This window comes from Coregonus lavaretus (assembly GCF_964263955.1).
Source record: "Coregonus lavaretus genome assembly, chromosome: 20".
In the NCBI taxonomy this organism is placed as follows: domain Eukaryota; kingdom Metazoa; phylum Chordata; class Actinopteri; order Salmoniformes; family Salmonidae; genus Coregonus; species Coregonus lavaretus.
This window is the reverse complement of record NC_140007.1, coordinates 32,622,534-32,637,702: the sequence shown is the minus strand read 5'-3', so window position 1 is coordinate 32,637,702 and position 15,169 is coordinate 32,622,534. Positions and strand designations below refer to the sequence as shown.

The window sequence follows — 15,169 nt, the reverse complement described above, 5'->3', positions numbered from 1 at the left end:
GGAAATGTGAAGGTTGAGGAAAGACAAGTTGGATGTATGCCTATTAAGCTCAAGATCAAAAGTGCATCAAACATGTCTAAAGTGTATGCCAGTTTAATGACTACAATTCCCAGTGTTCTTAGCACGCCTATGTCTGATGAATGTATTGCATTATTAGCCCGGGAGGAAGGAAGGCAACTGGCAATAGCTTGAGTTTTAAGTGGAGGGAATACAGGGCTTAGCATGTCTCTCGAGGAGGCTAAAAATAGCTTTTGGCTTGGAAAAGTTGAATATTTTCAGAAGGAGTTGGGTAATTGGTTAAGGGCGGAGTTTTGGAGGGAAAGAGAGAGGAGATTGAAAAGACTGAGGGAGGCAGAGGATTGATTTGAAGCTAGCAATAAAAAGTGAGAGGTTGTCGAGGAAGATTGGTGTCAAGTTCAAACAGATTGAGCCGGATGGCAGTTTGAGTTTTGGAGGTGAAATGGAACGGGTAGAAGGTGTTGTGAGGAGCTCGGAGCCCGAGCCTTGCATTGATGGACATGGTTATGATAAAGATACATTTGGTCCAATAGGAGTGACATTTTTGGATATAGTGGATCCTTGCCTTTTGGCGGATCCATTTGTGGTTTCAGGGTTGGTGTGAAAAGAGTTGGGTGAAGTTGAATCAGTGAAGGTAACCTGTCTTGTGATATTTGTTTGTATTTCTTCTGACCAGAACTAGCGGGAGTTCCGTGTCACACAAATTGGGTCAAGATCTGTTTCTTGCTTTGCTCTTAGGAACAGGGCACCATTAAAATTAGTGATTGTTGGTGTAGTGTTTAGTGTGGAGGTGAAGCAATTGAAGTTGAAGATTCCTGGTGTTTGTGACGCCCACCGTTTGGTGCGACGCAGACCCGGTGGTGAGCGTGGTGAAACAGAGGAGTCACTGTCAGTCCTTTTGAGTTTTGAGTCAGAGTCTTTACCCGACAAGGTCATGTTAGGATATATAAGTTATTCTGTTAGAGCTTTTGTGGTGAATCCACTGCGCTGTTTCAGGTGCAACGTTTATGGTCATGTCGCAGCAGTATGTAGGAGGGAGATTCCAAGATGTGGGAAGTGTGCAGGAGGGCATGGGATAGAGGTTTGTGTAGTTTTGGTGGATAAAGTTGTGTGTGTCAACTGTAGGGGTGCACATGTTGCTGGGAATCGGAAGTTTAATGCAGAAGGTGTCGTATGCTGAGGCAGTGAAGAAAGTAGAGGAGGATGGGTCAAGGGTGAGGGATTCTAAGAGGATCCCTGTGAATAGTAGATCTGTGCCAGCACAGAGAGATAGGCCAATGAGTGATATACAGTATGCTTCAGTAAAGTTGGCTTCTTAGCGTTCATAGCAATGGTTATCAACTGTACCACAGAAATGGAACGTAAATCACAGAAAATAGATGTTGTGGTGGCAGCTGCAGAGAAGTATTTGGGGGTACGAGATTTGACTTCAGAAGAGTTACAGCATGTGTTGAGTGGTAGTGTCCCATCCTCTCAGGCTGTTGGCCTTGGGGTAGGATCAGATAGGGTTAAAGTAGTGGAATAAGGTGATGGGTTTTAATTAGTATAGGGTTAGTTGGTAGGGTAATTAAAATATATGTATATTTTCATTTTTCCCGGTTCGCCTTTACCATTTTGTATCACAAAGTGTAATTGATCTATACTATAGTTCAGTTGGGGGCAGTAATGCAACATATTGGATGCCAACTGCCGTTAAACCTCACCGAAGAAGAAGAAGAAGAAGAAGAAGAAGAAGCCTATTTCTTATCAAATTGTCGTTGGCCACTCCTACATACTATGGAAGTGAACTTTACACAGGAATGTTTTTAAGATAGTGGGGCTGGTCTGATGTTAGAATACAATTAGATGTTTATGCATTTACTGGACCTGATAATGGGGAGTACGATAGCGAAATGTGCAGCTACAGACCTGGGAATCCAGTGGGCTGGATGGGCCATATCAGCAGCTCTCAAAACCGAGAAGTTCTATGATTTAGCAGGTATATATCATGTTGATTTAAAGTATATCAATTCATGCTGAGGCGTGTTTGCAGTGAATCGCTACGATTTCAACCATTGGTTGAATAAGTCATCGAATCTATTAGGTTTGGGCATAGGACTATTCGAAATAAACATTCATGCGGTCAAACAAAATGTATGCAATGGAATTTTAAAGTGAAAGTATAGCATTTTGTATCTGATGAATATCAATGTTACAAAACCACTGTTATTTAAACGGTTTCCGTTGCAAGAGGTAATGAATACACCCCAGTTTTCTACAACATTACCACCAACTAACTTAGTCACCCTTGCAAGCCTCTATTCAAAAGAATGCTAAAACAATAATCGATTATCCAAACTCCAAGATGATTTGCCACAAATTGTCACATTGTAGCGTGAGATTGGTGTTAATTTGTATCGTGAGATGTTTACCACAAATTGCTACTTTGTAGCTCGCCCGACTTAAATTTGTACAGTAGATCAATGTTACAATTTTACCAATGCAATATTGCTACGCCCTTCTTGTAGTAAAGGTTAATTCCATGGTACAGAGTGATGCTGATACTCAGATGTTTTACCTTAAAATGTATACCAAGCAAAAAGATTTTACAAAAACACATTTACTTGAAGAACAGTGCAGATGCAAAGTTTGGTAAGAATGACAGTTTGTGCCATCATTCTGTCATAACTTTTTCTGAGTTATTATTGCATGTGTCATTCTTTTGTTTTGTTTTGATGCAACTGTCATTCTGTTACCAAACTTTGCATCTGCACTTGTTTTTGTAAGCAGTTCAATGGAAATTGTTAAAAGTAGTCCTTGTGCATAGTTGTTTGGTTTGTTTAACTTTGCAATCATTGTTTTTTTGTTTGGTATACATTTTTAAGTGAAGAATCTGAGTATCAGCATCACTTTGTTACTGTGGAATTGTCCTTTACCATAGCAGATGTTTGATTGATCGACAAAGAAGGGAATAGCAACATTAACACTCTGTTATCGTAGAATTGCCTTAAACCAAAAAACAGCAGTCGCAACCTTAACAGCAGTCATGTAGGCCCATGTCTTTCGAAGCATTGAATGAGAAAATTGTTGTTGGCTTTTGCGTTATTATAGTATAATATGTTCAACAGATCTGTCTATATATGAACTGTCAAAATGCAAGTTAAAACTGATAGGACAGTATGTGCCATTCAAAATGAACAGAATTTACTTTACCGTTACTTATTTAAAACAATGCAACTTACCTGTAGACACTGTCAATGCAACAAATTAGCTTCTTTAACTTGTCTTCTTGTGCCGCTCCTCTGCTCTGTGTATGCTCGTCTGAAGTTTTACCTTTGAACTTTGGAGCCAATTGTCACTCTGTCTGTAAGCTCCTGGGTAAAATATTAATTGAACACACCTTATTGTGAAACTTCTACCTTTTAGGGTCTGGCACATTTATATTACTTGCCCACCTGAGTCGCTATTGGGGAGGGACTCGTCATTTGAGGCAAAATGTGCAGACTGGATTGGTGACAGCATGGGGAGTAAGGTAAGCTTGACAGGGTCAGGGTGAAAGGGTTTCCAATCTAGTGCACAGGCGGCCGGTGGTACCTTAAATGGGGAGGAGAGGCTCATAGTAATGGCTGGAACGGTATTAATGGAATGGTATCGGAACACTTTCAAACACATGGTTTCCATGTGTTTGATACCATTCCATTCACTCCATTCCAGCCATTATTATGAGCCATCCTCCCCTCAGCAGCCTCCTGTGATCTAGTGTCCAATCCCATCAATGGAGAAGAACAAAACACCTGTAGAGCATTAGTGTTCTCTGCTAATTTGCTTTTCATTCAACAAAGTCGTGTATCAGTTCAGCAGTCTGATTCAAGACTTGGGCCGGCACAGTGTTGCAGAATCTTTATGGATGCGAGTCATTATGGTTGAGTTAATGAATAATGCTGGGGTTAATGTGACAACGGTACCTATGTTCTAACTTCTGCAGGCTTGGTACATTCCTTTTCATGCGGATCGTGAAGGACGGCAAGGATCGCAGGTTTAACAATGTCAGAGACAGCCCAGGGACATTCTTTGTGTACTGGAATGTTCAAGGTACTTTGAATCATTATGGTCGCCGGCTTTTCTTTTTCTCACTCAGCCACCACAGCAGTGACTTCCATCATCCTTAAGCAACCCTGTGTAGCCCATTAGGGAGTGCTTATTCGCTCCTTATAAATGTATGAGATTAGAATAGCCACTGATATCAGGGTCGTGTGCATTGTGCCCAAATAAATTAGGGTTACCATTGGACACTCAGACAGTATACAGTACTCTTTTGCAAATTTTTTCTTCTATTTTGGACCCTACTTCTATTTTGGACCCAGGTGAATGTCTTGTTGAGTAGGAGCAAGTATTATTTAGACATCTCTGGTCTATTCTACCAATGGTTCAGTACATTATTTGTTCCTTTCAGCTGTCTGGGTGTTTATGACGCTCTTACCCACCCTCATGCTGAACAGTGAGCAGCGAGATGAGCCCTTGGGCCTGAGGGACTACCTGGGCTGGGGGATATGGGGCCTTGGCTTTGCCACAGAGGCCATCGCTGACCAGCAGAAGTGGCTCTTCAAAGGGAACCCAGATAATGCTGTGAGTCAGCTTGGTGGGCTTCCTTAGGGGATGTTGACCTTTTTATAATTCTCATGGATGCAGTGGGGTAGTTGCAAAGTATTCTCACTACAAAATGCTGTGAACACAAGTCACGACCACTCTCAAAACATTGAAAATAAACGTCCTGTATTTGTGTGTTTGTTTATAGTATATTAATTTACCCAGAGAATAGCCTCAATCCAGCCTTTCCATTCTCCCCAGGGAAAGTTCATCCAGAGCGGGCTGTGGGGCTACAGCCGGCACCCTAACTACCTCGGGGAGATACTGCAGTGGTCTGGACTCTGGCTCTCGGCTTCCTCTGTGATGAAGGGTCCCCAGTATGCCAGTGTGCTATCTCCTCTGTTTGTCTGGTTCCTGCTGCGTCACGTCAGTGGCATTCCCATTCTGGAAAAGCAGGCCATGAAGAAGTGGGGTTCAGACCCTGCCTTCCAGAACTACGTCAAGAACACTCCTCTCCTCTGGCCAACTCCCAAGTTCTGATGGGTTACACACTTTCTAATAGGGTGTTCTGGCACAAGGGGAACTTTCTGAACAGGACCACTGTAATCATCAAGCACCCAATGTGCTGGTTCTCTACAACAGTCTCATATTCGAAGCACACACACTGAAACTTCAAGGTTTTTACTTTTGTTATTGTGCGAAACAAATCATCCAGAGAAGACACAGCCTGACAGACATTCTGAATGTGGAACAAAAATGCTTTGATATAAACTCCCTTTTATGCAATTGCTGTGCAATAGCTTACTGTTGTATGTTTACAGGCAATAAATTAATATGCTCTTTAAATTCCTCAATGTTACCTTTCCTTCCAACTTTTCAGGCATGTAAAAAGGCAGTTCATGCAGTTGACCTACTTGTACAGTGTTACTGTGCATGTACGGTGAGGGAAAAAAGTATTTGATCCCCTGCTGATTTTGTACGTTTGCCCACTGACAAAGACATGATCAGTCTATAATGTTAATGGTAGGTTTATTTGAACAGTGAGAGACAGAATAACAACAAAATAATCCAGAAAAATGCACGTCAAAAATGTTATAAATTGATTTGCATTTTAATGAAGGAAATAAGTATTTGACCCCTCTGCAAAACATGACTTAGTACTTGGTGGCAAAACCCTTGTTGGCAATCACAGAGGTCAGACGTTTCTTGTAGTTGGCCACCAGGTTTGCACACATCTCAGGAGGGATTTTGTCCCACTCCTCTTTGCAGATCTTCTCCAAGTCATTAAGGTTTCGAGGCTGACGTTTGGCAACTCAAACCTTCAGCTCCCTCCACAGATGTTCTATGGGATTAAGGTCTGAAGACTGGCTAGGCCACTCCAGGACCGTAATGTGCTTCTTCTTGAGCCACTCCTTTGTTGCCTTGGCCGTGTGTTTTGGGTCATTGTCATGCTGGAATACCCATCCACGACCCATTTTCAATGCCCTGGCTGAGGGAAGGAGGTTCTCACCCAAGATTTGACGGTACATGGCCCCGTCCATCGTCCCTTTGATGCGGTGAAGTTGTCCTGTCCCCTTAGCAGAAAAACACCCCCAAAGCATAATGTTTCCACCTCCATGTTTGACGGTGGGGACGGTGTTCTTGGGGTCATAGGCAGCATTCCTCCTCCTCCAAACACGGCGAGTTCAGTTGATGCCAAAGAGCTCGATTTTGGTCTCATCTGACCACAACACTTTTACCCAGTTCTCCTCTGAATCATTCAGATGTTAATTGGAAAACTTCAGACGGGCCTGTATATGTGCTTTCTTGAGCAGGGGGATCTTGTGGGCGCTGCAGGATTTCAGTCCTTCACGGCGTAGTGTGTTACCAATTGTTTTCTTGGTGACTATGGTCCCAGCTGCCTTGAGATCATTGACAAGATCCTCCCGTGTAGTTCTGGGCTGATTCCTCACCGTTCTCATGATCATTGCAACTCCACGAGGTGAGATCTTGCATGGAGCCCCAGGCCGAGGGAGATTGACAGTTCTTTTGTGTTTCTTCCATTTGCGAATAATCGCACCAACTGTTGTCACCTTCTCACCAAGCTGCTTGGCGATGGTCTTGTAGCCAATTCCAGCCTTGTGTAGGTCTACAATCTTGTCCCTGACATCCTTGGAGAGCTCTTTGGTCTTGGCCATGGTGGAGAGTTTGGAATCTGATTGATTGATTGCTTCTGTGGACAGGTGTCTTTTATACAGGTAACAAACAGATTAGGAGCACTCCCTTTAAGAGTGTGCTCCTAATCTCAGCTCGTTACCTGTATAAAAGACACCTGGGAGCCAGAAATCTTTCTGATTGAGAGGGGGTCAAATACTTATTTCCCTCATTAAAATGCAAATCAACTTATAATATTTTTGAGATGTGTTTTTCTGGATTTTTGTTGTTGTTATTGTCTCACTGTTCAAATAAACCTACCATTCAAATTATAGACTGATCATGTCTTTGTCAGTGGGCAAATGTACAAAATCAGCAGGGGATCAAATACTTTTTTCCCCTCACTGTAGTCTAGGACCAAGTTATTCCTAACAAAGTAGGATGGCATTTTCCCTTCCTGGGAGCGAGTGGCGTAACAGAACATGTTGTAGAGCAGAGACCTGACAGGCCCCTGCTGCCTTCTGAATTACCTGTCATGCTTTTGTTCATGTTTTCAGCAATACCAGAAAATGCAATAATGAGACAAAGACAAGTTTAAATGTACCGTATACTGTATTTACAAATCACATACATAGTGTGTACTCATGTACTTGTGCAAAACAACGTCCACAAAAAGCTTTGATCAAAGCAAATTTGACATTCTTGTTGAAATGCCACCATTTCTACACTCGGGTTCTCTGATGAAGTATTCGATGCAGTTACGGGTGCAGAACATTACAGCCAGAACCAACCTCCCATCGTGCAAACAAAGATGGTCATAAAGAGAAAGTCAAACTGAAGACCAGAGTCATATTGGCCAATAATCACAATGTCCAAGGACTACTTGAAGTGTAAGTTATATTTTTAGAACACTCAGGAAAGGAAACAAGGAAAGGTGAATTTCTTTCAAATGTATACTCAAGTTGCAAAATGTGCTTAAGTCACCAAGCATACAGCTGCATGGTTACCGCTAAGTTAGTTGATTATTGCCAAAGAACGCTGCAGACATCTTATCAAATTTGCAGAATTTAAGCAGAATTAATATTACAATACTGTGGCTAGTCTTGAGTATGTAAAAGACAAATGGAGTTAAACATGTACAATCAAACTGCTTAAGCATGTAGACATTACAAAGGTGATTATACAAATAAACAGGAAAAGATAACATCAAAAAAATGAATGCCATATGCAGTAACTCTATTCAAGCCAGTCATAAAAAGCTCTATGCAAAGTTGTTTTCTAACTGGTGATGTGCAAGTTAAATATATAAATATAAGATCAACCTTTTTTCTAAGAAAATCACCCGCCTAAATTCAGACATGCGCATTCTCAACCAATGTTCAACATTTCCTTTGTAAATAAATCACAGAAAGATTCTGAAGAAAACATTGCATCTACAAACCTAGTAGGTTTCATTGCCCGAGGTTGTTAAATCTTGATTTAGAGCTTTTTTTAATTTATTTTTATCAGAGCACCAGAAGAGACTTTCCCTTTTGGTTGGAAAAATATCCTGTTACACACATAAAAACCATACCATTTTGAAATATAAAACACATAAAATAAGTGTTTACAGTGTCTGTGGAAGCATTACTGTCTCAGTCTTCTGTAAAATTGTATAAAATAAAAAAGTTAAAATCAATCTATTGCTAGGTATTGCAGTTATTTCCCATTAGGTGAACCGAGCTGCCCTGTGGCTGCTTTGGATTACTTGAGGAGCGGCGATGCAAAGAAGTTTCCTGGGCGACTGGTGAATCCCACTACCACGGCAGACTTGCTCTTACTCCCAAATCTGAAAGTTACAACACAGCATTAGTCAGGCATTATTAGCCAACAGAAACCAAAGTTATAAGAAAGTGTAATAAGACTTTGGTGAAAGATTTACCCATGTCATCCACCTTTACAATCTGATAATTTGGGAAAAATGTACTCAAGCCTGTCAGTTTTGTAGACCAATGGTGTTTGCGTCGAGACTAGTGATAAACCAAGTCCTTCAGACAGGATCTTCATACACATTGCAGTGACCTACTACAACACAAATGCTGAATAAGTAAAATGCATGACAGGACAGAGTGCTTACTTGGGTGTCGTCTTGCTCAGGGTGGACCTCATGCGTTGACCCAGGGAGCTGGAGGACGGGGTTTTGTTCATCTGGTGGTGCTCTGGAGTGGTGAGGGGACCCAGCATGCTCACTGGAACAATATTAACACAGTCAACATTAGTCACATCACCACAGTTAGTTACCAACCTGTATATTTTAATTAGTTCTTATAAATAATAACAATACTTTCCTTAAATCTTCAATATAATAACACATGAACCTAATAGAGATTTGGTTTTGGGTTGCCAAGATAACGCTTTGCTAGAATCATGCACTCGCTCACCTTTCTGGTCAGGGGTATAACAATTCGCGTTCTCGATGATCATGTGATCAGGATGCGGCTGGTCATGGTCCACCATCATGAACTGGCTCCAGTACTCCACCGGCATGCCCAGCAGACGCTCAATAACCTGGGTAATAATATAAAAACATTAGCTACTATAAATGACTCCTGAGGGGAAAAATACAAATGTATTGAATTTAAACGAATTACAGCCTATTGCCTCATCCTCTTTCAAGCGGAAGCTAAACAGATCAAACAACTTGCAAGACTATATAAAAATGGTCATCATGTCATTTTTGCAGCCCATGTGTTTTTGTGAAGAAATACTACCAGTTAAACCAAGAGCTGTGTTGTTGTAACGAGTCTTACCTTGGGCTGGCGTTTGGTGTCCTGCAGTATTGCCATGGGCTCTGGGTCAGGCACTGCATGGCCAACGATAGTAGGCCCAAACACCCGTGCCAGGTTGGTGATGTCCATCTTAGTGCCCAGGCTTTGGGCGACCCTGAAAAAGTTAATGGTGGTCAATAAGGAGCCCATGTATGGAAAAACATACTTTAGTGTCACAGAGTGCAACAAGCATGGCCTCTTTCTACAAGACATGTCAAGAAAGGCCCTGTTCATATACAATTAAGTGAGCAAGCAGAGCTCATAGTTAAATGCACAGCAGAGGCTCACCTCTGGAGATGAATGGCCATGAAGGCCAGGGTGTCTCTGTTGGCCTGTGGCAGGTCACTGATGGTCTGGTACATCAGGGCAATGCTGTTATCCTCATCCACAAGCTCTGAGGACAAAGAGTTGAATGTCAGTAGAGATCACAGAAGTTGAGTTGTAGAAAAATAAAGTGTTTTACTGCAGAGGAAGAATGTAACATTGCAGGGACTTAGTAACTATAGTTATTGGTGGCTAAGAATATTATGAAGGAACACTGAAAAATTCCACATTGACTATTACTAACCAAAACATTCAGCGTGCCCCAAGACAAAATGGCTATGCAAAGCGACCACAAGACACCCTTATTCAGTCAACTAGTCAACCACTGGCCGAACCTAACCACAGAGATTGATAAAGTTATATTGTTTAATCTCTATAGAGCCAATACCCACCTGCAGCCTCCATGAAGGTGCGGTTGAGGCGGAAAGTGAGGAGGGGCTCTTTGAGTTTCCTGAGGAAGTCCTTGAGGAGGCCAGTGATGCAGTGGATATCTTCCACCTTGCTGAGCAGCGGGACAGTCTTCCCACGCAGGAACTTCTCCTTCAGTTCCTTCACTGTGCGGTCAGAACCGGACAGCCGATAGAGGCCGGTCTGGGAGAGAAAAGAGCATGTTGAAACTGGGATCATTTATAGAGGCTGTTAAAGCTTTATAAAGCGATAAACACAGTAGAGATGTCAAAGCTATAATATTACTGTATAAACTAAGCCATAAAAGGCAGCAATGATTCAGCCCAGTGAGATTGAGACAAAAACACTCACCTCATGTAGGCCCCTCTGCTCAATCTCACTGACGCAGTGCACCACCAGAGAGGGAATCATGGGAGATTGGACATGGGAGACATAGTCTGCAAGAGTGCCCTAGGAAGGAAATAAAAGTAAAAGAGATAATGTTTATCCCATTGAACTAAACTCATGAGATATTTAAAGAAAAACAGATTTACATCAGAATTAAAGTATTGGAATATAAGTGGAGAAGTACATAAATGAATTTTCCCCTTACCTCTCCAATTTTGACAGGCGTGCCACCCAGGATGGGGATGCATGGCAGGGGACAGCGTTCACGACACTCTGAGTGGGTGACCACTCTGCAGTCACGGCACTTCAGGGAGATCTTCCCAAACTTGATCCTCTTGCCACAAGGCACACACGACTCAGGCTTGATTACCTGGGCAGGCGGTAGAACAAAGCTTTTAACTCTAAAATAAGAACCAAAGCAACATTTTCGGCGTTGCTAAATTCATCTCAAGTCACTCATGTACTAACCATCTCTGCCTGAAAACAAATTACATTCCTACCGTTTTGGAGACAAATTCGTGATTACGGACACCCCCGTTGCCCTGGGGTGTGCTGGGTTCCTGAGGCCTGCTGTCGCTCTCTGGCCGGTTGGGCTGTTTGGGCATGACATCCTCAGACTTGACTGACTCAGAGTCCCACTCCAGTGTAGCTGAACAGGAGAGAGAGTGTGAGCGAGAGAAAGGTCTGAGGTCAAATACAGATCAGAGTCTGAAAATGCAGTTCTGATGAGTTATGAACATACATTTGTCACATTGTCAAGGATCAATTAATATAGTCTAGCTGCATGCTTCTTTCCAAATGAATATCCTATCATGCTTCAACATACAATACTAACAAACTCAGAGTAAGATACAATCTTCCATTGATCAAATCTACAGTAAATGAGTAAGAGCTCTTACCAGTCTTTCTCCTGCTCCGAGTCCAGTAGGGAACAGCCTCAATAGTAGAGACGGCTTCGATGGGTCCTCCGTCAGCAGGCACAGTCACTGTGGTCTTGGCCACAAGAGACTCATTTCCCTACGACCATTAAGCATAACATCAGTCAAGTCACTGTAAACCTCAACAGCGCTCAGTTATCTATAGAAATTAAACAAAAATCTTTACCATCTCAGAAGTTCTGCCTGTTGATCGAGACCTCTTGGAAGCACTTGGGGGGCCGTCAATTACATTTCTGGAGGCAGAGCACTGTAATGAAGAGGTCAAATGTTAAAAACCACACACACACACCTTCATTCACACATTCAAGAAATGATTGGCAAATATTTTTCATCCAATAAACTTTGTTTACCCGTTTTTCACGTTTCTTCAGTCGCATAGTTCTCACGATGGATGAGTCCCAGTCCTGGAATGGATAATCAAACAAACGGACCAGGTTCATTAATGCAAATACCCTATATATACAAAAGTATGTGGACACCCCTTCAAATTAGTGGATTCGGCTATTTCAGACACACCCGTTGCTGACAGGTGTATAAAATCGGACACACAGCCATGCAATCTCTATAGACAAACATTGGCAGTAGAATGGCCTTACTGAAGAGCTCAGTGACTTTCAACGTGGCACCGTCATAGAATGCCACCTTTCCAACAAGTCAGTTCGTCAAATTTCTGCCCTGCTAGAGCTGCACCGGTTATTGTGAAGTGGAAACATCTAGGAGCCACAACGGCTCAGACGCGAAGTGGTAGGCCACACAAGCTCACAGAACGGGACCGCCATGTGCTAAAGCTCGCAAAAATAATCTGTTCTCGGTTGCAACACTCACTACCGAGTTCCAAACTGCAACGTCAGCACAAGAACTGTTTGTCGGGAGCTTCATGAAATGGGTTTCCATGGCCAAGCAGCTGTACACATGCCTAAGATCACCATGTGCAATGCCAAGCGTTGGCTGGAGTGGTGTAAAACCCGCCGCCATTGGACTCTGGAGCAGTGGAAACGCGTTCTCTGGAGTGATGAATCACACTTCACCATCTGGCAGTCGGACGGAGGAATCTGGGTTTGGCGGATGCCAGGAGAATGCTACCTACTCCAATGCATAGTGCCAACTGTAAAGTTTGGTGGAGGAGGAATAATGGTCTGGGGCTGTTTTTCATGGTTCGGGCTAGGCCCCTTAGTTCCAGTGAAGGGAAATCTTAATGCTACAGCATACAATGACATTCTAGACGATTCTGTGCTTCCAACTTTGTGGCAACCATTTGGGGAAGGCCCTTTCCTGTTTCAGCATGACAATGCCCCCGTGCACAAAGCGAGGTCCATACAGAAATGGTTTGTCGAGATCAGTGAGGAAGAACTTGACTGGCGTGCACAGTGCCCTGACCTCAACCCCATCGAACACCTTTGGGATGAATTGTAACGCCAACTGCGAGCCAGGCCTAATCGCCCAACATCAGTGCCCGACCTCACTAATGCTCTTGTGGCTGAATGGAAGTAAGTCCCTGCAGCAATGTTCCAACATCTAGTGGAAAGCCTTCCCAGAAAAGTGGAGGCTGCTATAGCAGCAAAGGGGGGACCAACTACATATTAATGCCCATGATTTTGGAATGAGAGGTTCGACGAGCAGGTGTCCACATTCTTTTGGTCATGTAGTGTATATAGCAAATTATCATCTCAATTACATACTGTATTGGTTGTCTTAGCCCTTCTCCCTGCTAATGGTTTGGCTATGAGTAATATACTTAATGGTTCAGAGGCTCAAGCATTTAAACAAGAAAAAGATACAAGCTTACCAGAGAGTCATCTGTTTTATCATAGCTGATGTCTGATAAAATGGAGGCAGACTCGTCAATGGTCTGCAATCTACGGAAAACAAAATGAAATGCTGTAACTTTTCTGTAACACTTCAGATGCTGATATGTTAACAGAAAAGGCTTTGATAAGCTTTCCAACTCAGGAAGAGGAGCAAAGGCACTAGCAGGGGATCCTTACCTTCTGCTGGTGTTAAGGTTGGCTGGTGCTGCCTGAGATCGAGCGTTGAGGAAAGCCAGAGCAGAACGCTGCTCTTCATTCAGCTGGATGCTGTTGCTGGAGCCCTCAGTGATCAGAAGCTCCCGAATCAGCTGAATCTGGCGGTCCTGTAACACAGCAGAGCACAGGGAGAACGGAGGAGGTGAGAGGAGTTATATAAAGCCATTCAACAGTTTCTTCAGAGAAGAGTGAACCAGTCTGAGGCTACCAGTGAAGGCAAAATATGAAGAAACGGACTGTCTGTGCATACACACCAACTTCTCACAGTCAGCCTCTGCCTTCTGGCGCCGGCGGATCTCCACGTCGACTTGATTGCGAGCATGCTTGAGTTTAACTTCCAGGGCTCCCCTCTCCGTTTCTGCCTTGGCAAGCACTTCCTTGCAGGACCCCAGGTCCTGCTCAAACCTGAGCCATCTACGACGGCAGTCCTCAAAGTTGAGGGCCATCTGGATGAACTCTGATAAGAGAAGATGCAGAATAAGGTGTGGTAGCGTTGAATACATCTTGTCCAGCATTGTCTATATTATTAATCTCCATGTCAAATCAAATGAAATATTAATTACTTACGGGGTTCAATGCTCTCATTGAGTATGTCAACATGAGACCGCAGATTGTCAAACAAGCTGTGTAGGTTTAACACAGCAGTGTCCATCTTCTGAGAAAAATAAGGCACATAGAAACCATTAATTATAATTAACTACTATGGCAATGAAAATACGTTTGCTAAATGTCAATAGGTGAATAACCTCGTCCCCAGGCTAATTGCAGATGGGCGAAAGTGTCTGGTGGTGGTGAACCCTAGCTAATAATTAATCATAGCTAACTATGATGAACAGATCAACTGTCTTTGTTAACAATGAAGAGATGGGTAAACAGGCTGATTTTCCTAATCCAAAAAATAGCACTGAAAATGATTTAAAAGCCATTTCCCAACATTAGCTAGCTACTGTAACGTTAACGAACCAAATTTGCCACATAAAAGTAACCCAAATTAGCTCAAACCTGCACATACAACATACAATTTAGTTCGAAGGAAAGCAACAGTAGATTTAGCTCAGAAGCTAGCTGGCTACTGTGGGTAGCCAACATTGCTGGTGATATGTAATTTTAAAAAAACGACTGTACAGCTAACAGTTAGCTACTAGCATGCTAAAGTTAGCTGCCACTACAATTACATACCGTTTGAGTCCACCACAATAATGAGAAAACAGAAAAACCTTTGACCTCTGTTTTTGCACTGGATGATCAAGTTTGTTATTCTTGTGTTAGGGTTATCTCACGCTCAGCTCCTGGACGTGTGTACAAGAAGCAAGACAGGCGCGTTCCATTTCAAATTTCCCCGCTAGCCAATGAATATCAACTGACGTTCTTCACGTAGCTGTAAATCAACGCGAACGTTTAAAAAAATACAAATACCCTACCAACACTCACATTTATATATATATAATAACTACCATACTCCTATATATATATATATATATATATATATATATATATATATATATAACTTATATATAACTTGCCATACCCTACCATCTAACACTCACATTTATATATATATATA

The 15,169-nt window shown here is 42.5% G+C and overlaps 2 protein-coding genes across 2 annotated transcripts; one reads left to right on the top strand and one right to left on the bottom strand.

Annotated features, from left to right (window-relative positions):
* Window positions 1-361: 361 nt before the first annotated feature.
* On the top strand, window positions 362-5,433 carry LOC311147686 (uncharacterized protein). Its single transcript, XM_084184441.1, has 5 exons — window positions 362-1,996; window positions 3,424-3,529; window positions 3,983-4,089; window positions 4,451-4,623; window positions 4,846-5,433. Exons 1-5 carry the CDS (start codon window positions 1,864-1,866, stop codon window positions 5,122-5,124), a joined length of 798 nt encoding a protein of 265 aa, XP_084040567.1. The 5' UTR covers window positions 362-1,863; the 3' UTR covers window positions 5,125-5,433.
* Window positions 5,434-7,313: 1,880 nt separating this feature from the next.
* On the bottom strand, window positions 7,314-14,926 carry LOC311148073 (rac GTPase-activating protein 1-like). The gene is made up of 17 exons (XM_084184968.1): window positions 14,785-14,926; window positions 14,173-14,260; window positions 13,860-14,062; window positions 13,567-13,712; window positions 13,368-13,437; window positions 11,932-11,985; window positions 11,748-11,828; window positions 11,543-11,660; window positions 11,144-11,292; window positions 10,849-11,013; window positions 10,608-10,706; window positions 10,241-10,439; window positions 9,813-9,918; window positions 9,507-9,639; window positions 9,138-9,264; window positions 8,834-8,945; window positions 7,314-8,545 (listed from the first exon to the last, which is right to left on the bottom strand). The coding sequence occupies exons 2-17, from the start codon at window positions 14,255-14,257 to the stop codon at window positions 8,461-8,463; spliced, it is 1,932 nt and encodes a 643-aa protein (XP_084041094.1). The 5' UTR covers window positions 14,258-14,260; window positions 14,785-14,926; the 3' UTR covers window positions 7,314-8,460.
* Window positions 14,927-15,169: the final 243 nt, after the last annotated feature.